Consider the following 25,139-nt stretch of genomic DNA (forward strand, 5'->3'; position numbering starts at 1 on the left):
GTCTCATCTTTCTCACCCGAACCACCACCCACCCATTCCCACGATTCCTGAAAGCAGGCTGAAGAGGGCCTTCCGCCCTACCTTCCGGCATAGTCCGGAGGGACTGCCCACCCACCAGCATTACTGGCTTGTGGGAATGAAACAACCAAAAGTTTTTGTTTTTTTTTTTTACTCAACATTACAACAAAGAAGTATTGAACCGGTCAGGAATAAAACTTGAACATCCCGCGTGGCAGACAAGCATTCTCCACAGAATCGTCGATGCGTTTTGATTTTTCTTACGGTATTAATTATAAACCACATTAAATTCTTTACGTGCCTTAACTGCAACATACAAATTATTTTTGCTAGAACGCATATAAGTATAAGGTAAAAAATTCTCAGGCTGGCTGCACGTGTCATGTTTCCTGACTGAGTGCACGTGCCATATTTCCTGACTGAGTGCAGGTCCCATGTTTCTTGACTGAATGCTCGTGCCTTTAGTTCGAATAACAAGTTTTAACTTGTTCACTGGAGAAGTTTGTTCACACGAATTTTTGCAGTAGACGTCTTGTTTTTAAATAAACTTGAATATCGTGTAATAATAAAATTATTCGTTTTGGATTAACTCCTAAGAAAATTTTTACAAAGCTGACAAAAGTTTACGTGGTATCTTCGCCTTCCATTGCTGAATTTAAACGTGGTCGAAGATAGTTCACGTGAAGGATGACCAAACAAAGCCACCACAAAGGTAATTATCGAAGAAGTGGATGTTATCGTGTTGAACAACGGCTGATTGAAGATGAGTCATATAGCTGTGGTATTGGGGATATTGGAAAAGAGAGTAGGAAATATCTTGCACAAAGAATTAGGGATGCAAAAGCTCTTTTCATGGGTACTTCATTTGCTGAATGCCGATTAAACGAAATTAGTAGCAATTAATTCATAGTGACGATTTCTCGCGGAGAAATGGGCCCACCATTACACGCTATAAACGAAACAGCAATCCAAGCAGTGGTGGGGAGCCGGCGATTCAAATCCAGAGAAAGCGATGTCGATTTCATCTGCCGGAAAGGTCATGACCAGTATGTTAATTGATTACTATGAAAGAGACAGAACAATTACAGGCAAATATTATTCGAATCCTCCTAATCAGCGTGATACCAAAATTCTGGAAATGAGGCCTAGTGTGAAGAAGAAAATAATCGTTTTTTCCCAGGACAACGTAACTGCACATAAGAGTGTGGTAGTGATGGAGAAATTTAGGATACGATTTGCTCGTGACCCAGACTTCTATCGATTCTTAAACTTGAAGAAATGTGCTTCTTGGATGCGCTTCTCGTCGAATGAAGAAGTTGAGAGGGTTGTATGGGAATATTTTCACAGCCTCTCACTTCTGGGAAGAAGTACTGTTATTGGAGAAACGCTGGACCCCAAGTGTGTTGAAGTCAAGGGAGAAATAAAATATTTAAATGAAATCGCAGTCTTTCATTGTCAGGCCGAGAAATTTTCGGTTTACCTTCGTGATGGAACGGTACCATTCAAATGATACGAATTTCATTCTTCTCCTTAAATATATAATAAATATCGGAAAAACGGATTTTTGTAAAAAGCTGCATTAATGGAGTGTACAACTACATCATTGCATATGAACTAAATGGCGCTGTAAAGACCCAGCCAGTACTTTTTCTGAAACCTCTGGGATTGGCAACAGAAGTCTTGATAATATTTATTGGGTGAATATATGACAAAGGTATTTTCAGTGACCCCAGAAAAAAAGTTATGTTTTCGAATTAAGATTAAATGTCTCTCAACTTCGTAATGTGTATGTATGTATGTCCGATGTTATGGGCCAGAAGATCAATTATTTTTTTTAAGTTTTACAAGCGCCAGGGGAAAATGGGTAGTCAGGGGAGTGACACCATCTACCTTCTCTTCGTTATTCTTTTTTAGCAGATCGGCAACTTTTTTTAATTACTCTATTCCGTAATTTCTGTTGACTTTCTGATCGTTTTTTAGCGGTTCGTGCAACATTATTTTGCACTTCATAGTTCGTTGTTGCCTTTGAGTCATATCTTTAATACTTTTTATTTGTCCAATTTCCTTTTTTCTTTGATATTTCAGTTTTTCTTTTTCTTTTAACTGGGCTTTACTGGATCATTTGTTCTTCTCTGTTAACGTAATTTTTCAGCTTCACATTTTTTCAGACTTTCTTCGCACGTTTTTTTTTTTTTTAATTTTTGCCATGATTCTAGCTTATATATGACATAAGCGAGAAATGGAACAAATAAAAGTAGATGTTAAAATAGGAAATAATGATAAGTTACAATTTAGTCATTCCCCTCGCCTTAATGTATTTCCCCTGGCATAAAAAACATCAGAGGAGTGACGCCAGAATAGTGACAAAATCGCCAATAACCTCAAAATACAGCTAAACAAGTGTGTGCTTGTATATTTCTATGCAATAAGCTCTACTGGCTCACAATTATTATTATTTTCTATGAACGAAAATTTACGTAAAAATAAAATGTAAGAATGTACACTTGCCAGGGTAAATACTGCAACGACTGGCACAAACACGCTGTATGGCATAGTAATGGCTACTGACGCAACGCCATTTTGTAAATCTACGTCGTAATTGGCTTGTTGCTATGTTCACGTTATACAATACGCGCCAGTCAAGGTCAAACGTTGGCGTTTACGGATTTTTAGTCGATAATTTTAACTAAAGTTCGCCAGGTGAGATTAATAGTTATTTTGAAGATGCAGAACAATAAATTAATTGATTTTGTGAAAGATTTTTGATGGGGCCGTTTCAATCCCAATACTGTAGATTGACCCTATTATCTATTGGTAATAGACGTGGTTAATGTTGTTTAGTTGTGATTTTGTAAAATAAAGCAATTCATTGAAACTTATATACCTGTGCAGTGTGTTTGATGTTACCATATTGACATTGTGGCTTACGGATAAGTATATGATAATGATAAAAGATTTGTTCAAAATATATGTGCAAATAACTTTATTTATACTTAACTGTAAAATACATAAAAAAAATTATCAGTAGGTACACTGTGATTATGCACGATCGATAATAGAAAGTACCTTATTGGCAATGCTTAAAATGACCTGGCTTACTGTACTTTGGGCTTCGACTAATAAGTTATTGATTGTTTCAACAACTTCGTCGCCCTCAACTGAAATATCTGCACCAAATTGATTAAGTTCGACCCTTGCCTGTATCTGAAACATGAAAGTTTATTGTAAATCGTAAATATCGATTGCACTTCAAAAAACGCAAATACTAATTAGAAAATTGTGGAATACAACTCCTTTGATGACAATTTTGGAATGTATTAGTTTGCAAGAATAATAAAATTCTACTTACGGAAACAGATTGAAGTTGGAGGAGAACTGAAAGAGCCGTCACTCGTAGAGGTGATGTAGTGTAAGAAGCACTGACGTCAACATTCACGCCGCCTACTGATGCACTAAAACATTTGATCGAATTGTAATATGACAAAGGCATTAACTACTTAAAGAGTTGAGTGTAAATGTAAGAACAACCACACTTTAAAACAATAATTAGGGTAATTGTTAAGTGCTGACTCGACAGTTAATTAATACGAGAACTTTGTTCATACTTTGGCTGCTATATTTACAAGCAGTGTTACATATAAAACGGGATTATTGATGCTTTCTATGTATAGCATTAAAAAGCATTTATCATCTTCGGATGTAGAAAGTGAGTGTGTTTAACCCGTAGGAAAAATTTCCATTAAAAAAATGCCATTAAATTACCACTGATAACAATTAATGGTAATAAATGGAGAATTGCCAATGGGATGAATGGGATTTCCACTAGAATTCTAGTGGAAATCCCATTCCCGAACTCAATGGGATTTCCATTGCTGAACGCAATGGCATTACCATTGCTGAACGCAATGGAAATTCCATTGAGTTCCATTGGAACTTCATCAGCATGCTTTTTTCCATAATCCATATTATTTTGTTGAGAATTTGGTTCTTCAGGTACCTGAACCAAGTATTTCATTTCTTAATTAATTATTTCATTGGAATTCTTTGGGAAATAAAACTTTTCCATTCATATCTAACGATAAGAATATTAATGGGATTATTCAAAATTGTAACAGTTGATTTTCTATTTATCTATCTATTTATTTATGAATGGTTTTATATAGAATTTATAAATTTTGCATTGGTTCATTGAAAATCAATGGAAATTTTTCCTATGTAAATATTAATGGAATTATATGTAAATGGAAACAATTATTTTTCCATTTATGCCAAATGGTTTTGAATGGAATTTACAAATTTTCCATTGATTCCCATTGAACTTCAATGGAAATGTTTCCTTCTGGTAAAAGTATCACTTTTTGGGTTCGTGTTGTGTAAAATATTTCTGCTAATGGTAAATACAAATTGCACCGTCAAATGTAATTTAATTCTTGCTTTTCAAACGCTGTATTGTGAGATGAATTTTGATAATTCATAAACTTACTCGAGGGTTGGTACACCAGCGCTAAGTCCTGTGGAAATTGATAAAAGTAGGCTGTCTACGTTAGCAGAAAGTTTAGGGAGTTGAAAAACAGCATTTATATTTTCGCCATCATCTACTAACGATGGAAAGACGAACTTGGAGAAGTCAGAAACTGAGGCTGACTTCAAAGTAGCGGTTACTCTGAAAAAAGTTCATTTACTTTATATAGGTACATACGGATAAATAAATACACAATAATAACGCTTAGGAGCCTTTCATTTATTACGGAAGATGATTTAGAGGGAGAGAGGGGTCGACTATGTCTTCATTTTTTCCTTTTGATTCATACGTAATAAATATTCAATAAGGAGGAAGGAGGTCGGCCTATTTATATAGGGGGGAGATGATCAAGAACTAGGATAAACAGTTTTACGTAATAAATAAATGGCCCCTTAGAAGAATCTTCAAAAACCAGCCTATTACAATCTGAATTTTCTTTATATAAAGGTTTTAAATCTAAAGTAAATAGTTTTATTACTATTTTTGGAAGATGTCAAAAATCATTTAGGGATAAATAAACCATTTAAGAAGATGCCCCAATACAGCACAAAGTTATGAAATTCATTATAAACAGTGCTTCAAGCTGCGTTATTATGTCAGAATCGTGATGCTATATGTGACGATCAAAATTGGCAAAGTCCGCAATAAATTATCTGTGAGAATGGACGTATCTTCTTTCTTGTTTCCACCAGGAACCGTAATCATTTGCTGCATTTTGAACACGCCTTTGTTAAGTTAGGAGATGCTTCATGAATAGTACAGTCAAAATCAAAACAAATAACCGAATAATGGTAAGCGGTGCAGCGGTTAGAGGTTGCTTAGGTACGCAAAAGATCAGGGTCGGCTTTATAATTCCCTGGTTGGAATTATATATTTGGAGAAGCGTCTTCTTCCAAAATTCCTGAAAGTCCGATGCTAGTAACATGTTCAAATTCTACTTATCTGCATGTCTTTGTGTTACACATTAATTGATGTAATGTTATTCCTTTTTTTATCAGTTTCCGCTGCAATTCTTAACTGACGTCTCTTTTGTATGTTTCTGATATTCGCTACAACGTCTGCCGTGAATAAAAATAGGCGTTGTTGAACTTTCTTTAAAGTCCGATGCTGGCAACATGCTCAAGTTCTGCTTGTCTGCATCTCTTTCTGATACACATTGATTGGTGTAATGTTATCCTTTTTTCTTTATTAGTGTCCGCTGCAATTCTTAACTGACGTCTCTTTTCTATGTTTCTGATATTCGCTACAACGTCTGCCGTGAATAAAAATAGGCGCTGTTGAACTTTCTTTAAAGTCCGATGCTGGCAACATGTTCAAATTCTACTTATCTGCATCTCTATGCTTTACACATTAATTGATATAATGTTATTCCTTTTTTATCAGTGTCCGCTGCAATTCTTAACTGACATCCCTTTTCTATGTTTACGATATATTCCCTGTAACGTCTGTCGTGAGTAAAAGTAGACGTTTTATTAGCAACCGTTCCAGTCTAGATAGTAATTAAGTTTAAAAAAGAAAATAAATGCGACAATTTTTTGCGGACAATGCCAATTTTAAACGTCCCAACTGTAGCGCGCCTGTCTGCCGTAAAGTGAAAACTAAATTGAATCTCTCTTCTTGAGTACTTTTAACGCAGAACCTAAGCAGTGGACTCCAGTTATTTCGACTGGAATCTAATTGTCACCTAACGGTCTCAGCAGCATAGCTGTATAGCGGCATACAAAATTTGAAAAATCTAATAAACCCAATTCAATCCTAGCCTAATACAAAAGAAACGTTACGTTACGTTGGGTTAACATCATGAGAAACGAACATTAAAGGCCAACACACACTAATATGACGAACGAAACAGCCAAACCGAATAGAAGCGTGGAGAATAATGTCGTAACAATACGTATTAAAATATTCGTTGAATCTGAATATTGAAATATGGGGATTAATCCGAATATTTTGTTTGATAATTCGTATTCGAAATAATCTAGTTTATTTAGTATGCGTATAGCTATATATATATAGTTTATTGATGTTACTCTGCGCTCACAACAAGCTAGATTAATGAAACTTAAGTTTTCTCCGCGCTTCTGTTCGTTTCGCTTTTATTTCGTTCTTCATAGTGCGCGTCGGCCTTTAATCTTTAATTCAGTAGATGACGCTTAAGACGATTGATAAAGACACTGAAAATTATTTCAATGATGAACCGTATATTTATAATGGAATAATATAGTTTGCAGTTGAGGACATTGTGTAGGTAATTGTGAATTGCATGCACAAAAATTTTTAAAATGAAAACATTTTTACCATAAAATAGGAGAAAGTGGATATTTACCTGTCAAGCAAAGTGACAGAAACGTCAGTAACTCTTGCAGGATCAATTTCTGCAAGAATTTCTTTGATTTGTTCAACAGTACTGTTAAACTTCGAATCCAATGGAATTACAGCTGAAACAAATCAATGTTATTTATTTGAAAGAACGGTAAAGTGTACCTAGTACATTTTTTAACGATTTGCCAAAAAAGAAAGTTGATTGTTTCAAAGGTTTAAGAGCAGAAACTGTAACATTTAAGTGCATCTATAAAAGTTGGCCACATTTTGATACATCTGACTGATCTGAATCGAAAGTAGTCTGACCCTGTTCGAATTACTTAAACATTTGGATTATGTACCTAACCAAACATATTCAAAAAGTTATTCAATGGTCGTAAAAATATATTTATTGAAACCAACTACCTTATCGCATGTTATTGCTATAAGGAGCTAATCCCTATTCCCTAGTTTTTTACCAAAATTTTCTAATATTTCGCTGGAAGTCTTTTATGGCAAAAAAGAATAAATAAAAAATTTTATTTGACGCGGTTCCATATATTTTATATTGATCTGTTGAAGGTTGAATTATGTTGAGATAGTTCCCCGATTTGTAACTTCAATTATTTCATTTCTCATGGAATTTCATTTTATTCGCAGATAGTTAAGGATGTGGAATGTTCTAGTTTTAGGGAATTGCAAATATTAGCTCAGGATACGAAAGAGTGGAGGTGCGTGTCCAACCATCGTAATTAATTTATTAATAATAAAAATTTGTCAACTCGTTGGCAGTTGTAGTAGTTGACCAACTAATGTAGCTGACTTAGCAATTACTTTCTTTATGAATAATATTATAACTTACCTGCACTTGCAGAACTTAAGCAAGCTAACAGTCCTAGAAAAACGAATACTTTCATGATGATAATTAATTTAGGTTTTAGGGGTTTGTCTTCTTTCACGACACCTTATTAAGGAATTGATTGACTTCTGATACTAAAAAAAAACGGTTAGTCCACTTCCTTTTATAGTTGAAATACTTTATCATTTCTAGCGAAGGAAGTGATAAAAATGCATTTATAGTACTATGTTTTGATAGATTTTTCTAAAGTACAAGATAAACAGAGCAGATACATAGATGTCGCAATTTTTATCTTTAAAGGAGGAGCTCTGCGAATAGTGTAAACAGGTATTAAGTATTATTTTTTTAGTTGTTTACAATTTACCTACCTTTACCATCTTCATTTTATGGCTACGTTATTAACCGAATTCTAAAACGAGGGTTTGCAGTTGAGCCCATATCTATACATATTCGGATTTTGAGGTTACATATTATTATTATTAAATAAAAGCAGTTGGGCCATAGGAGTTGAAACGCAGTGTACCTCCTGACGCATAAGAAATAGTCCTTGGGCGCCCCCCATGTATCGAGTTTGATCATCTTAAGGTACAATTCCAAAAGAGCAGGATATTGAGAAGACGAAAGATGGGTATCGGCGCATCCTTTTCAATGTCACAGGACACCGAAAGCTAAGCTCCTCCACACAGAATCTACAGTTAGGATTTCCCTCTTCTAGTGCTATCCTGAGTGTGTTCTTCCGCAAGTTTCCACGACCAGTAGGAATACCGATCAGCCTGTCACTGTTTTTACGTCCTTTCTACTCAATGCTATATGTTTTGCTTATTTTTGACGAAGATTTTGTTTGTTCTATATTCCTTGGTGTTGCTCCACACCTTGGTATGCTAATTTGCATATTTTGGCTAAGATTAATCAAGCTATTTGTAAACGAATGCTCTTCTGAGGTCAAATTGAAATTCAGCAACAAAAACTTAATTGAAAATGATTATTCTTTGGAATTTTCTAGTCTGAATAAAGGCCCTAGAATCTAGACCATAGAAGTGTGAAAGAACTAAACCAGATCCTAGATGTATACATTATAAGCGCACCTATATATCAGCTGTGCGACTCTCCAGGATATATGATCTACAAATCTAAACATACTAATTTTACGGGCCTTGTCGAATGATGAGGATAACGTGGATAGAAGAGGTTAGAAATGAAGAGGTATTAGAAAGAGTAAAAGAACAGGGGACTCTATGGAAGCCAATAAGAAATAGTCGAGATAGGTTGGTAGGACAACTTCTCAGGCATTAAGGTCTAGTCAGAGACATATTAGAGGCAGAACCAGGAGTTAGGAGGGGTAGAGGTAGACCCAGGTTATATTACTGTTAGCAAATAGCTAAGGATGTGGGATGCTCTATTTTTAGGGAAATGCGAAGTTTAGCTCAGGATAGGAAAGAGTGGCGGTACGTGTCGAACCAGTCTTAGGACTGACAACCTTATGATGATGCCGAACATTTATAAATCCTACAAAATGTAGTATTTTGCAGTTGGCGGTCATTACGTTGTTTGTAGTAAATCATAGAACGCTCTCTTAAGACAGCAGGTAGAGTTAGTCTGTGCCCTGTCGAAATTGTCTACAAGGTGCTGATGAGACCCAAAGAGATCGAAATGGTGGTTCACATCTGGCAGTATCGACAGAATACAATACTGACTATTGTTTGAACTTTTTCTATTTGTTTCGGTGACTACCACGTAGGGGGTGACAGTTTGACAAGTTGGTATTCTTGTGGATCTTATCGAACATTTATCAATCCTACAAAATAAAACATTCTACAGATGACGTTCATTACGCTGTTTATAGTAAATCATGACTATTGATTGATAAATCCTTGAACCTGTATTAGCAATGTAATAATGTAAATATAGATAGTAATAATCTGATAAAGGTCCTGGATTACGTTTTGTTATATAGGTGTATTACAGTACCTAGTTTTTGGAATGTATCATTAGTTATCTGAAAACGCATGAAATAGCTAAAGGAAAACACTTTACAATTTCCTTGACCTTTGCAGTGTCAACTTTGTTTATTCGCATTCTGTTGATTGATCTTCTTATCTTAATTTCCGCTCTTAAAGCGTAGCTTTCCCCGCTTAATGTATTTCATCACACATTATGGCTTATCAGTTTACTTGAGAGGCATATTTTGAATACAAATTTCTTTCACAATGCTGCAAATATTTGGCCGAAGTTATTGTTGCAGATTTAGGTAAATTAAAAGTTGTTTTTAAAGTTAATAATTGATGTAGAGAAAAATCAATACAAAAAATACGGGACTACTGTGTAGAATTAAGTAATTTGAATATACTTTTAATTAATTTTTTCCATAAGCAATTGTATGTGGCGAATGTTCGAAGGGGGTTCAATCTAAAGCCAATAGAGATCAAAACCAATACGTATAATTTTAGGCACGTTTTTGCAGAACTGTCGAAACTCAAAATAAAAAGAAAATGCACACATTAAACCAAAATTAAAAAGAAATCTAAAAATATAACAAAACCAGTGTACCTGCTGGAGCCCTTGCTGCAACTACCTCCTGTGTCTTCAGTAGAAAAAATTATTTAGTTTCCTCTGTATTCTTTTACTTCTATTTGCTTTCTAGGTAATGTATCTTAGGTAATAGGAACTTACTTTGCAGTTCCTCCAGAATTACCTTGATTTAATGCTTAAATTAGAGACGCTACATTAACTTTTACGGGTCATCTTCTTCTCGAACCTTCTTTCACCAATCAATCATCATGTTCATCCCTTCTATTGCATTAATTCCTTTTACATTTCACCAATACCACTATCGTTCGAGAGATGCCCAAACATACTTCTCTCTTTCCTTACAGTTCACTCTAATAAATACATACACCGGGCCTATAGACCGCTACAAGGAAGTGTTACATGTATCATGAACGTATGACCTGAGACCATCTGGATGACTTTTTTAAGCACGGAAATACATGTTTGCATATAATCTATTTAATAATGGCGCGAATAATTAACGTCAACAAATCTTAATTTGAACTAAAATATGAGGTTTTAAGAGCCGAAACTGAATTATTTGTGGCTATAATAGGCATTTATGTACCATTTGAAAATCGTTTATTATGAAAGAAAATAGTAAATTTGAATTGATTTATGGTTATCGTTAGCTTTTGCAACCGGCTTTTTTGATTTCTGCTGCTAAGTTGTTAGAATTTTAATACTGCTTCTTCAGATATAGGTATTTAAACAATTAAAAAACTTACAGAAGAGTATTTCTTGATTCGTATAAGTAGGTATATTTTCTAATGATATTTTTGAAAGCAAAGGCCTTAAAATATTACAAGATTATACTCTATTTAATTCCCTCTAAAATAATCTCTTAGATCGTATACCAAATCGCTTAAAGTCGAACGTCCACCAAAGAGATGTGGCGTATGATCTGGCATATGATCTAGCAAAAGGCTTGCATCAAGGATGCTATTTCAAATGAAACCAATGCTAGCAAATGAATCAGCGCTCACTGAGCCACTGTTGCCAACTTACTACAGGAAAAAATCCCACGTGCAGTTCCAAAAAATCCCATATTTTCTCTAAAAGTCCCTCCAACTTATTATTATCTTTCAATTCGTTAATTTAATCGTTTATTCGAAGAAAAATATGTACAATATTTCTGTAAACATGGACAACTTTTCGTGTCGATAGCACAATATCGATAATTTTATTGTATGTAGTTATCTCGTTTCCCAAAAATGCAGACAAAACCGGGCCTTGGGGGTTTAGATGTTCGGATTTCGGAACAATACACCAATTCCAACATTTATTTTTATTAGTTTTAACATCTGTTTCTGATCTGTTGACTGGTCACTCTCAAGAAGACCATACAATGATACGAATACAATATACAATTCAAAAGAGTTCAAGACAATTTATTGTAGGGACTTGAGCAGGTTGACCATCAGCAGGCTTGAACGCAGGTCGCCGTCGTATATCAACCGTTTCATCGTACAGCATTATACGATTATAACTGACAATATTTTACGTTTACAATTAGAAAAATGAGCGCCTTCATAATGTGTAATCTAAATATCAGGTCAACAAAATCAAACAAAACCAATCAGAAAATGGCAAATTACAAAAAACCCCGCGAAAATAAGGAAAAATTCCTTTATCCCTCGAGAGCATCAAAAATCCCTCTAATCGGGATAAATCCCTCGAAGTGACAACACTGCATTCTATACACCAGAGCCAGTCAAACTTTATTTTTTTAGAAGCGATTACCTAAGAAGACCCTGTTTCCAAATTTTCAACAGAAACAGATACAAAAACGGGCAATATCTGTCTCTCTTCCTCAGTAACCAAGCCCCCTCCGTAACCTAGCCTTCTGGCTATGGTTATACAGAAAGAGATACAGGTATCGTTCCACACTATACCCGTCTCTTTAAAGTCACGAAGAAAAGAAACATTAGATTTGTTGTATTCCTCTCTCACTTGCTCTTGCTGAAGCACCTAGGAATGTGAGGAGCGGAATTTGACCTCTGCTATATACCTATACCAGATCCGGCCAGACTCCGCCCGTAACGCTTCTAGGTACTCCTGTAAGAGCAAGTGAGAGACGTATATAAATCTAATGTCGTCCCTTTTTCTCGTGANTGTTGGAGCGCAATTCATGATGCATCGTTTGAATATTGAAAAAACAATTTTGTTATTCGCAGTTTAAACTTATAAATACGTGCCTGCAACAAAGGAACTTTATTATCACATTATGTAGGTTTTTCCTAGGCAGGTATCGTCCCTTCGCGCTGGTCATCAGATGGGTCGATGATCTTCCCATCCATAAACAATTTTGTGATTGTAGTCACGTAGGCACTAACCATAGCTTAAGGTCAAAAACACCCCACTAACATACCTCCACCCCCTATATTTTGTTGTTCTATTTAAGCATCTTTTCTATGTAATAAGCTCATTACGTTCAAGCATTCAGTTCATCAATAGTTCTTTCGTTGTAGTTATCTTTAAGTATTTTTTTTTGGTGTTAGTTGTAGTGTATGTTGTTATTAAAAGTTGAAAATTCACATTAGTTATTATTGCTCGTTCTATCATTCTAAGAAAAACCACAGATAGAAAATATTCGACCGTTATTTCCTAAAATATCGGCTTCGTTAAATTAATTTTTATCGAAGAGGTTTTAAGTGTTCCTTAGGAAACAATCTAGGCCAGCAACACACCCGCAACAATCAACAGTGTGTTTGTTTGGTTTTCCAGTAGGGATGTATTTAGTGTCTTCCTTTTCGAGGTTTTCATTCGTATTGAGTAAATTTACTGAATTTCATGCCAGAATCACGGTTCTACAATGTTTTAATGCTACGCTTTTTCGGTGGGCGCTCCCCCTTATAGGTCGCATTAATTCTTACAACCTATACTCAAGGTATGGCAGGCAAATGGTGTCTTCGTCTTTCACATCATTAAATTTCACCAAATGTTCTGTATATGGATGTTAATTAAGTGCATTAATAGAATAAACTTTGTAATAAGATCAATATCAAAAACAGAAGAAAGATAATGTCTCAAGGATAGTTAAAATTGTATTTTATTTTGCAGCATTAAATAAGGGAAACATGAAAACAAACCTCTCTATGAAAAGAAAAATTGAAGAACATAGGCCAAAGGTGCAGTGCAAGTGCTATTTTTACTGCGATAGAGATAATATTGTGATTTATTGCATCTGCTTAGTAACAAGCTACTAGTGATTACTTCTACCGCTTCCATATTTGATATGATGGTTTTACAATACAGAGAAAAAGCATCTTATTTGCTTATTTTGTTTTGACTATAGTGTTACTGTTTCATCTTTCGATTGAATTCAGTGGTTACTTAGGAATTTAGACGCATACAATTCAAGATTTCTTTTGTGTTTAGTTTTACAATTTGATTGTATATCTCTAAACTTTTCTTTGTCATTGTAGTTCACCATAAAATCTATTGTAGTGCACTTTCGGGTCATTGCCTGGTACCCGAATCCTAAAAAGTGCCGGATCCACTGGGTACCTGATCCAAAACAGCTACCCGGCCCATCTCTAGTTAATTTGAATATCATACTCAGTCCACTTAACTTAAGACGATTGATAAAGACACTGAAAATTATTTCAATGATGAACCGTATATTTATAATGGAATAATATAGTTTGCAGTTGAGGACATTGTGTAGGTAATTGTGAATTGCATGCACAAAAATTTTTAAAATGAAAACATTTTTACCATAAAATAGGAGAAAGTGGATATTTACCTGTCAAGCAAAGTGACAGAAACGTCAGTAACTCTTGCAGGATCAATTTCTGCAAGAATTTCTTTGATTTGTTCAACAGTACTGTTAAACTTCGAATCCAATGGAATTACAGCTGAAACAAATCAATGTTATTTATTTGAAAGAACGGTAAAGTGTACCTAGTACATTTTTTAACGATTTGCCAAAAAAGAAAGTTGATTGTTTCAAAGGTTTAAGAGCAGAAACTGTAACATTTAAGTGCATCTATAAAAGTTGGCCACATTTTGATACATCTGACTGATCTGAATCGAAAGTAGTCTGACCCTGTTCGAATTACTTAAACATTTGGATTATGTACCTAACCAAACATATTCAAAAAGTTATTCAATGGTCGTAAAAATATATTTATTGAAACCAACTACCTTATCGCATGTTATTGCTATAAGGAGCTAATCCCTATTCCCTAGTTTTTTACCAAAATTTTCTAATATTTCGCTGGAAGTCTTTTATGGCAAAAAAGAATAAATAAAAAATTTTATTTGACGCGGTTCCATATATTTTATATTGATCTGTTGAAGGTTGAATTATGTTGAGATAGTTCCCCGATTTGTAACTTCAATTATTTCATTTCTCATGGAATTTCATTTTATTCGCAGATAGTTAAGGATGTGGAATGTTCTAGTTTTAGGGAATTGCAAATATTAGCTCAGGATACGAAAGAGTGGAGGTGCGTGTCCAACCATCGTAATTAATTTATTAATAATAAAAATTTGTCAACTCGTTGGCAGTTGTAGTAGTTGACCAACTAATGTAGCTGACTTAGCAATTACTTTCTTTATGAATAATATTATAACTTACCTGCACTTGCAGAACTTAAGCAAGCTAACAGTCCTAGAAAAACGAATACTTTCATGATGATAATTAATTTAGGTTTTAGGGGTTTGTCTTCTTTCACGACACCTTATTAAGGAATTGATTGACTTCTGATACTAAAAAAAAACGGTTAGTCCACTTCCTTTTATAGTTGAAATACTTTATCATTTCTAGCGAAGGAAGTGATAAAAATGCATTTATAGTACTATGTTTTGATAGATTTTTCTAAAGTACAAGATAAACAGAGCAGATACATAGATGTCGCAATTTTTATCTTTAAAGGAGGAGCTCTGCGAATAGTGTAAACAGGTATTAAGTATTATTTTTTTAGTTGTTTACAATTTACCTACCTTTACCATCTTCATTTTATGGCTACGTTATTAACCNCATCGTACTACAGATGGCGTTTACCGCGCCATTTGTGGTATTTTCTAAAACACGCTGTTAAGACAGCAGGTAAAAGTTGGTCTGTGTTCTGTCGGAGTTGTCTGCGACGCTCTGATGAGATCCAAAAAGATCCAAATCGTCATCCGTGTCTGACAGTATCGACAGAATACAGACCACTTCGAATTATTTTATTCAAATACTTTATTGTAAAAAATTTGTACTCTACCATCAATATGTACGTTGGTATCTTACATCTTCCACAAATGACCAGTCAACTTTGTTCAATAAATTAGTTAATTAAATAAATGCTAAATAGAATTGTATATACACAATTACTGTCCTTAATATTAGTAAATACTATATCCAAGTAGGCATTTTTGAGATTAGGGAATTCATTTGTTTAACATTTAAACAATTTGCAAAACCTAAAAGCACAGTGGTCGACTGCTGAATCTTGCAATATGGATTACCTACATTACGTAAAGACAAAATAAAAATCACTTAATTCTAACGTGGATTATGTAATTTTCTTATAATGATTATATATAAAAATATCAATATCACATGGTCACACATTTATTAACTATTTTGTATTTATCTTGAGACACATTGTGAAGTTTTATCAGAATGGAATATAAAAAAACTACCACAAACATCACACCTGTAGCGTGGAATACGATTTATCACAAGGTCATACACTTATTACTTATTTATCGGAATAAAATTAAAAAAACACCACACTAGCACACGTGTAACGTTGGATGCGATTTAAGACTCATGTCCGTTCATACAAGTATGACTTATCCCCAAGTAGATCTTAAATCACAGAAATAGTTTACAAGCTATATTTCGTTTACTTTCTGTAGCGATGTGACCTTCAGTTTGACCGGCGCAAAATAGAAAATAACAGCACTAGGCCAGAAAAGGAAGGGGACAACTCTTGGCCAAACTCTTAACCGGTGAGGAGCGTATCATCCGTACAGTACTGCACGGAAAAATTGACCATTTTATCCACAAATGTGCTGTTATTAGTACCATTTACTACTGAAAATATCAACGAGATGTTTATTTATATTTGAAGACATATTAAAGGCTTTAACGCTTGTTTTCGACTCACACTACTTACTATTCATGATTGAACAAAACTTTTGGCAGGTACTGTATGAAAAAGTATGTTTAATGAACTAGAGTCGAGTATAATGAGCTTTTTCCTCCCTACCTACGCTTTTGTCAGCGCCTATCCAAGACATTGGAAGGGGCACATCGCTACAGAAAAATGAAGTATAACAATAAGTACAAGTGGCTATGTCACCCTTAAGAATCGGAACAGATGCTCTAAGTCATTATTTTTCGTGACTTAAGTATGTCAACGTTTTCGGCAGTAGATCGGTATTTCTCGTAATTTATCGAAAAAGCATAGAACAAAAATAATATGATTTGAAAATTGATGTCAGATGTTATATTATTGGGCTATACATATAAAAAAAAACAGGTTGAATTATGGTTAAACTAGTTTTATAGATCTGTAGTTTTATTTATTGAAATAAGAAAGAAAAAAGCCAACGCTTAGCCCACATTCGCAAAAGATATTTGCTGGATTTTCTCATGTATCTTGTGATGGTCAGTTATATATTTGTTTTATGAAGAACAAAACTAGTGGAAATCAATACAAAGTAGGCGAGATAAGACATCTTCTCGGGTATTCAATTTTCTTGTGGCGTTATGTTGGTACTTATGTTTCTCACTTATACCGACAAGTTCGGCCGTATTGAATGTTCAGTTAATTTTTGACAGCTGTTTTGCTTGCACGTGTTGTGGCTAATCTTCGATTTTTGTCTATTCCAAAAAATGTATCAAACTGTCTGTATCAAATTTTGTGTGAAAAACAAAATTAAGGGCGCGAATGTTGACTTTGGCATATGGTGAGGCTATCTTGCACCGAAGCAACGTTTATCGGTGGTACACATTGTTCTTAGAGGGCCGAGAAGATGTGAACGACGAAGAGCGTGCCGGACGCCCGAATAATCGTTTGAGAAGTTGCTGAGGACCTAAAAGTATTGATTGGCTCGTGCCATTCGCTTTTTACCAAAATTGCTCAATTTCGACCAAAAGCAGCATCGCATTAACATTGCTAAGCAGCTGTTGGACTCTGTCCGCGACGACCCAAATTTGGTGACGAATAATAGGTTTATAGTTATGACGTGAAAATCAAAGCTCAAACATCCCAATAGAAGCCAAGACCGAAAAAAGCGCACCAAGTTAGATCGAATGTGAAGGTTTTGCTTACAGTTTTCTTCGATTTGTGGTAGAACAAAAATTGGCTTTTACTTTCGATAACGCCCCTGTTCATACATCGTTGCTTGTGCGCGAATTTTTGGCCAAAAACAACACACTCATAATGTTGCAGCCAGTTAATTACCTGCCACTGTTTCTAATGGCATACGATCCATGAAACAACGTAACAGGTACCTGCTACCACGCGATTTGAAATTTGGCCTGGTGAAGACGTTGCCGGAGAGGTTGTTCGTTAACTCCAAAAGCGACTCGACGATAATCACGAGGATATACATACGTGTCCATGTGTAAAAAACAACACCGACACCTACGCTACGGATGAAGGAATAGAAGAGGGAGTGGTTGTTTTGGTTTTCCGTTTTAAGCATCAGTGGCTTGTCACCAAAGCTGCAACGGAATTAGGAAGGTGTGTAGAAGTGCTCCAAATAGAAAACCGGAAATAATCTATCTCATGACAATTGCGAAAATGGTCTGATCAAAATTGTCTAAGTTCGTTCTTCAGATCCCTAGTACAGCGCATTCATGACAACGTCAAGCTTGCATCATTTTTAGGGCTACAAAAAACTTTGACTTAATTTTATCAATGCTTGTGTTGCTGACAAGAGCATTTTAAACGCAGCACAAATGTATTTTTTATTGTTATCTTCTTTTTAAAATTAAGTTAGCACTTTTCGGTCCATCAAAGTCATACATTTTAAACAAATATACATCATATAAGTAGATAAAAGCCACTCTTTGAAGTGTTTACATGGTAATAATATTCGGCCATAGCGTCAAGGACAGCATGTGGTAATGGCTGTGACTAAACGCCCGCCGACGAATCATTACATTACGTTATAGAGGAATGCCGTAGGAAAAGCACTATTGACAACGGTACGATCGGTCCAAATTTAGATTAGACAATGCCAATATTCGGTCATCGTAGGGTCAAAGATAGAATGTGTCTGTGGCTGTTGCTAAACGCCCGCTGATCAATTAGGTTATGATATGGAGGGACCCTGATTCACATATATAAAGCACTATAATGAATCGTGTTGGTAGAGGATTCCCTAATGGGCATGTGTGAAGTGCTATGACCCACTTAAGTAAGTTTATGGTGAGAGGGGTCGTCCTGATTTTTCTACGTGAGCCAATGATTTAGGTTAGGTATACATTAGTAGCTTAGATTAAGTGATATTATGATAACATTAGTCCAACCAGTGTTAGGACTGACGACCTTATGATGATGATGCTTTTTTGTAATCCTATTACAGCCCGTATACACAGTTGCTCTTCGAGTTTCTTAAGCAGTTTATCTACAGGCGTTTTTACAGGAAATTATGAAGGAAATCTATTTTTAACATATTTCCTAATTAATAACAAGTTGAAAAAGCCAACTGAGCACATATTGGGGAGAGAGCATCCCCAGCATCGCGCCCTTTGGCCAAAGCTCTGTCCGTGGCTAGCAGGTAAACTGATGCTGTCCTGATTCGGGTCTACTTCCAGTCCACCGGAGATGCTAGTGAAACTTTCGGAAGTAACTCCAACTGACGACGGCCTTTAGACCTCAATCAAGGCAGCATCAGTTCATGATTGGTATAAAATTTTGTTCTCATATAATGTCATCATTCTATTTATACAATTTAAATACATTTTGTGTCGACTTTACATCTGTGCATGTAGTAAGAAAGTTATTTACTGTTTTTGTTCTATTTCATGCAGAACACCTGTCAGTTTTTATAATTACTGACAGGTAAAAGAAATAAACACAAGCTGACGCAATTGCTGATTATTTCACTTATTTATCATTGAAGTAAAATGAAGTAAGCTAATGTTTTCATTGAAGCGATATCTACATTTTTCTGGAGAATGATTGACATTACTCGATTTAACTAATTCAAGTATTTCGACATCGGACACCTGTAAAACAGAAAGTGAGTGTGCTTAATTGATTTGTTTGTTGTTCCCTACAGATATGTCAAAATAAAAATGCATAATTGTTTATTTAAGGCAAGCCGATGTTTTAACAAACAACAGTGATGATTGATTACCTGAATATGATGTATTTTCATGTTATGTCGTTTAAAAAGATGATTTGGTACTTGAATTTTAAAGACTAGAAATGTACTTTAAATAAGCTAACAATGTGCTCTACACAAAAAAGTAACGTAACGTCAACCTCATCACAAAGTTGACAGTTTTAATTATTAAAACAAAGGAAAAACGCTTTTAAACGATTTCTCGATTACTAAGTATATTTAACAAGAAAGTCAAAGAAAATAGATCATTATTTCCATGAAATAGCCTTTATCTGCAAAATTCTAAAAATAACAATCGTATTGGAATTAGACTTTAATCACTTTTGTTTCCAGGCTTCATTGTTAATAAAATTTTTCGATTTATGCTATCTTCATGAACTCTCTTAATAATTCATCAAAAAATAGCGTCCTTTTGAATTTGTCGTTTGAGTACACTGCGCATCGTAGTTAGTTGTGACATTTCATTGTTACCACCACGCGACGTAGTCAAATTGGGTTATGGCCTCCCTGAGTTCTTAAAACACACTACTTTAGCGTTATGAGTGACTACCATGCGTTGTGGTCAGTTTTTTCGCTCATATGTCTTTTAGTCTTTGAGTTGTACATAAATGTGTTATATTTAACCGAAAGCAACAGCTGTCTTCACCATGACATTTTAAGTTGAAGATCGCTCGTTCGCTAATCAATGGTTTTCATTGTGAAGGGAGCAGTCGCTTTCGATTATTACACATTTATTTTTTCTGCTTTGTTATCATCATTATTTATGTAAACGACTGATCTCGTGACGTTATTATCAATGTTTGTTTATATAATAATGATTCAAATCCTATTTATCTTCACGTTGACTAAAAAGTCCCTGAGTCTTTTCTCAACTGTATTACACACGGCTTTTGTTCAGTTATCTTGAATTGACATTTATGTTATTATTTAGTAAGAAAACAGAGAATCTTCGATAAAACTAATGTTGTGAAAGTGGTATTAAACGGAAGATAATACTTAAGGAATATCTTCAAAAGAGGAATTAAAACAGTTGTTGTGTGCCTACCAAATAATTAAATAACATTTTGTTTATTTCGAACAAGCTATAAAATATCTAAAGTAAAGCTATAGTCCATTCGGTAGACAATTTTCCCGACATAAATTTGTTACGGGACGGGAGTTGTTTCTTGTTATCCCTGTATATTTTTAAACTTCGAAAAAATATGCATTAACAAATGGGAGAGGCCCAAAGTTAGCAAAAATCAGGCTTTTAGATCTAGAATGCAAGGTATGCTTTTTAGAAAAGAATGTTTTAATTAAAAATTGTAGAGAAATTAAAAACGTTTAATTTTGTCAATTAGTTACTGCACAAATCCCAAAAAGTCGTCCAAAATTGCCATTTGTTGTATGTTGTTTGTTTATTGTAAAAGTGATTTTGTCACATTGAAATGAAGGTTTTTAAATTTGGAATCGAACTAGTTAAAAAAAAAACAGCCCAATCCGATGAAAATTTTCAGAGGTACGGCTATTTTCTCCGTGTTCTCCGATTGACGCGGCGCGTCAGCCTGCAGTGTTTTATTCACATTACTATACTTCATTTACCTTATCTAGCGATGTGCCCCTTCCAATGTCTTGGATGCGCGGTGGCAAAATCGTAGGTAGGGAGAAAAAAGCTCACTACACTCTCGACTCTTGTTCATTAAACATACTTTTTCATACGGTACCTGCCAAAAGTTTTGTTCAATCATGAATAGTAGTGCGAGTTGAAAACAAGCGTTAAAGCCTTTAATATGCCTTCAAATATAAATAAACATCTCCTTGATATTTTCAGTAGTAATTGGTACCAATAACAGTACATTTGAGCAATGCAATTGTAGTGGATAAAATGGTCAATTTTTCCGTGCAGTACTGTACGGATTATACGCTCCTCACCGGTTAAGAGTTTAGCCGAGGGTTGTCTCCTTCCTTTTCTGGCCTAGTGTTGTTCTTTTCTACTTTGCGCCGGTCAAACTGAAGGTCACATCGCTACAGAAAGTAAACGAAGTATTACTACGTTGCGTCGTTCGGAATTATTGATCACTTTAGATAGTTCTTAGAGCAATAACAAAAACATTACTGCTTTTTTAAAAACAATACTACAAAATATAAGGATTTGTCTATTGAATGCCGCCAAATTAATTTCTTAATAGTAAAAAACAATTAATCTGTGATGTTTAAAATAAAAAAAAATGTTAACTTGGTTCCTATTGGTTGTAGGAGATTCGTTTTGCTGTTTGTATGTTTGTTTCGTAGTTATCCTTTCATATCAAAGAAAAATGACCTTCTTATTTACAGCAATAAATAAGGGGATAAAGATGAATTTTTTGATTTGCCCCTAACGGGATATGAAGAACTCCACCTTTACGAAGAGATTGAACATATGTGCAACTGAAAATGTTTGCTCAAAAGAATGTTACGGCGATAATAATTCACGTATGTTGGGATTAACAATTAACGCTATCAATTTACGCCCACAAAAACTAGTTCGATTGCAAATTTAAAAGCCTTCATTTCAATGTGATATATCGTTAAAATAGTCATTTTTGCAATAAACAATCAATATACAAGAAATGGTAATTTGTGCAATAACTAATTAACAAAATTGATCGTACCGCAGCTCAAAGTGAAGGTGTTTAATTTCTCTACAATTATTATTTCAAACTTTTCTTTCTAAAAGGCATACCTTGCCTTCTAGACCTATAAAAACCTGGTTTTTGCCAACGTTGAACCTCCACCAATTGTTAACGCAAACTTTCTCCAAGTTTAAAAATATACAGGGTTAACAAGAAACAAATCTCGTCCGGTAACAAATTTATGTCGGGAAAATTCTCTATCGACTGGACTATTAGTACAAATTAAACAAATAATTATAATGTAAGTACCGAAAGTGACGTAAATAAGGGGTGGGGGTGTGAACGGTCCACTAAGATCGGCAGCACATAACCGCTGCTCAAATACAATAAATACCGTCCATCTTAAGCTGGAATCACCGGAAGTTGAATAAGCAAAGCGGTGTGCGTTTTCACTACAGCATTTTATTAGTGGAATTGGTTCCACCAAGCACCTTATTGTATCTCTGTGCACGAATAGCAAACTGGGATTAAAAGCTACATCAGTGGAGAATGTAAACAGTGGCGGTTATCGAACTGCTAAGATAAACAAGCAATTTACTACTACACGTAATGTTTGGACTCCTTATTACGATAAAAATGAATTGAGTAGGAACTGTGTAAATTACACCTCAACCTGTATTAAAAGAAAAGAAATAAGAAGATGTACGTTATGTAAACTTTAGAATTAAATGATATCATCTAAATTAAGCCAAATTTTCATACCATCATCGAGGTTTTACCAGGCGTATTATTCTTTTGTAATTCCTAATATCGTAGTAGCTCTATCATCCCATTAGGAAATACTAATTATTTACTGATTTTTCCCTGTTAATGAACTTACCGCTTATGTATCAAGGACTAACTAGTGTGAAAATTCAAAATTCGGTACCGAGTAAAGCAATATTTGTCTGTAAATGCCCTATGGAAAAAATTAGGCTCTGCAGACGCACTTTTCCTTTGAGGTCACGGATACAAATCCAAGGCTCGCTGAAAATCAGTTTCAAACAAGGCTTGCACTCGTTGCAAATGATAAGGATGCAGCTAGTGTTCCTTTAAAATTGTTTTCTGTTATTTCGAATATACGTACTGTCTTTACATCTCAGTGTTGCTTTTATTTATTAATATGCAATTTTAACTTTCATTCAATATTTGACACTCTCTTCAATGACAATTTTATACTTTTGCAAAAACACACTGTGGCAAAGAAAAAAAACAATGTAATTAGAATATACAAAAGTTCTGGAGATGGCCCAAAACCAAGGAGCCGAAACATCAAATAAAAATTGACTAAAATCCATTAGGTTGTTGTCTGCTTTACAAAATCCGGTCATTAAGAAAAACATGTAAGGTAGATATCATTTCACATCATCATGAACATCATAACAACTATTCTACAGTGACACACTGACCTTCTCCAATGTAGATAAAAGAAACAATTTAAACGTAAGTTATTAGAAATGAAAATAGAGGTCTTTAATAGGTGTGAAAAAGGGTAGAAAAGAGGTAAAAGTTAGAAAGCGAAGGTTCCACAAATATACATACATGATAGAATTAAATACGGAAGATAAAATTATACACAAAAGACAAACAGATTCGGAAAACAGAAATGCATATGTACAATAAATTAAATATGGAATATAGAAATACAAAATTTACACAAACAAAAAATATATAAGACTAACAGGGGTGAGTGTTTATTAAAAAAAAAAAGACTTTTTAAGCGGTTGTTAACTTTTTATTAATTAACACGTATTTATAACATAATGTAATGTTCGTGGGTTTAACAAAATTAACTTCTAAGACTGATAACGACAAAAACTATTTATTTACACTAATTATTAAAGAACTTGAAAACGCTACTAAATTATTGCTAAACTTAGGTTATGNTAATTATTAAAGAACTTAAAAACACTATTAAATTATTACTAAACTTAGGTTATGAATTATTCTATTTATTTACACTATTGTTGATATATCACTATTCACTGCGCTATTTATTTCATTGCTATCACTGTCAGTTTATTTCTAGATTCACTTCGGCAAGGATCAATTTATTTCCTCTTCTCTCGGCGATGGTCTCTTCCTTTAAATACTCTTTTGTTTACTTTCGGGAACCTTCTGGAAAACGTTGAGATAGTTTATTTTTTCTTTAAACTATTTAACTGCTTTCCAGAACGCAGGCACGACATACACATTTACAAATACGGCGCACATGAAGAAAGGCGCCCGCGGCCAGTCGGCGAATCGATAAGCCGTTCATGCATACGTGTGCCCGATCACACACAAACACACTCGTGCTCGCTATAATAACTTGAATTAGGCTTTTAATAGGGATAATAATTACCTCTTATGGGAATACCAATCTATACACTATATGCATTAAGTATCAGCCCAATAAGATATCGGCCATTCCGCGTAGAAAGGACTTAAGGACTTTTGTAACTAAATCTTAATAATTATAACCTAAAGAAGGAAAATTGTACAATCTGCCAACTCTGCAAAACTGAGCGGATAACGTAAGCATTTATTGTAACCTTAACAATTTTAGCATTGTTAACTCCTAGATGCTATTAGTACTAGTTAAGCCACTAGTTAGTGTGATATAAATCTTCTTAGGTTAATTTTAAACCATATTGTACAGTGGAACTTTTGTTTTGTAACAGCATCAGGTACAACTACAATTATGCCGTTAAGTTTTTAGTAGTCCGGTAAGCAATTAAACTAACGCTAAAAATGTTGTTAATTACTACAAACTCGTTTATAAGTTTTATTGGTACAAACCCTTGAAATGGTCATATTATCGACGGCAGCTCCATCTCCAATCGTTTATACATGTAGACCGTATTGTTGATGCCAAACGTGCTTCTGAAATTGTTCAGTTTCTCTTGTAAATTCGTACACCTTGTGAATAACAACATTCGGTTATTACGTCAAAATATCACCGCTATAACCAAATTGTACT

At 34.5% G+C, this 25,139-nt stretch overlaps 2 protein-coding genes across 6 annotated transcripts in view; one reads left to right on the top strand and one right to left on the bottom strand.

The window, feature by feature from the left end:
* LOC108740021 (mitogen-activated protein kinase-binding protein 1) overlaps nucleotides 1–25,139 on the top strand; it is a 482,920-nt gene that overhangs the window by 244,661 nt on the left and 213,120 nt on the right. The gene's annotated exons all lie outside the window — the stretch shown is intronic.
* LOC108740102 lies at nucleotides 2,985–7,840 on the bottom strand. The gene is made up of 5 exons (XM_018474304.2): nucleotides 7,704–7,840; nucleotides 6,867–6,978; nucleotides 4,502–4,681; nucleotides 3,368–3,470; nucleotides 2,985–3,222 (listed from the first exon to the last, which is right to left on the bottom strand). The coding sequence occupies exons 1-5, from the start codon at nucleotides 7,756–7,758 to the stop codon at nucleotides 3,058–3,060; spliced, it is 615 nt and encodes a 204-aa protein (XP_018329806.1). The 5' UTR covers nucleotides 7,759–7,840; the 3' UTR covers nucleotides 2,985–3,057.

The sequence above is a fragment of the Agrilus planipennis genome, unplaced genomic scaffold (assembly GCF_000699045.2).
Source record: "Agrilus planipennis isolate EAB-ADULT unplaced genomic scaffold, Apla_2.0 scaffold26, whole genome shotgun sequence".
NCBI classification, from domain to species: domain Eukaryota; kingdom Metazoa; phylum Arthropoda; class Insecta; order Coleoptera; family Buprestidae; genus Agrilus; species Agrilus planipennis.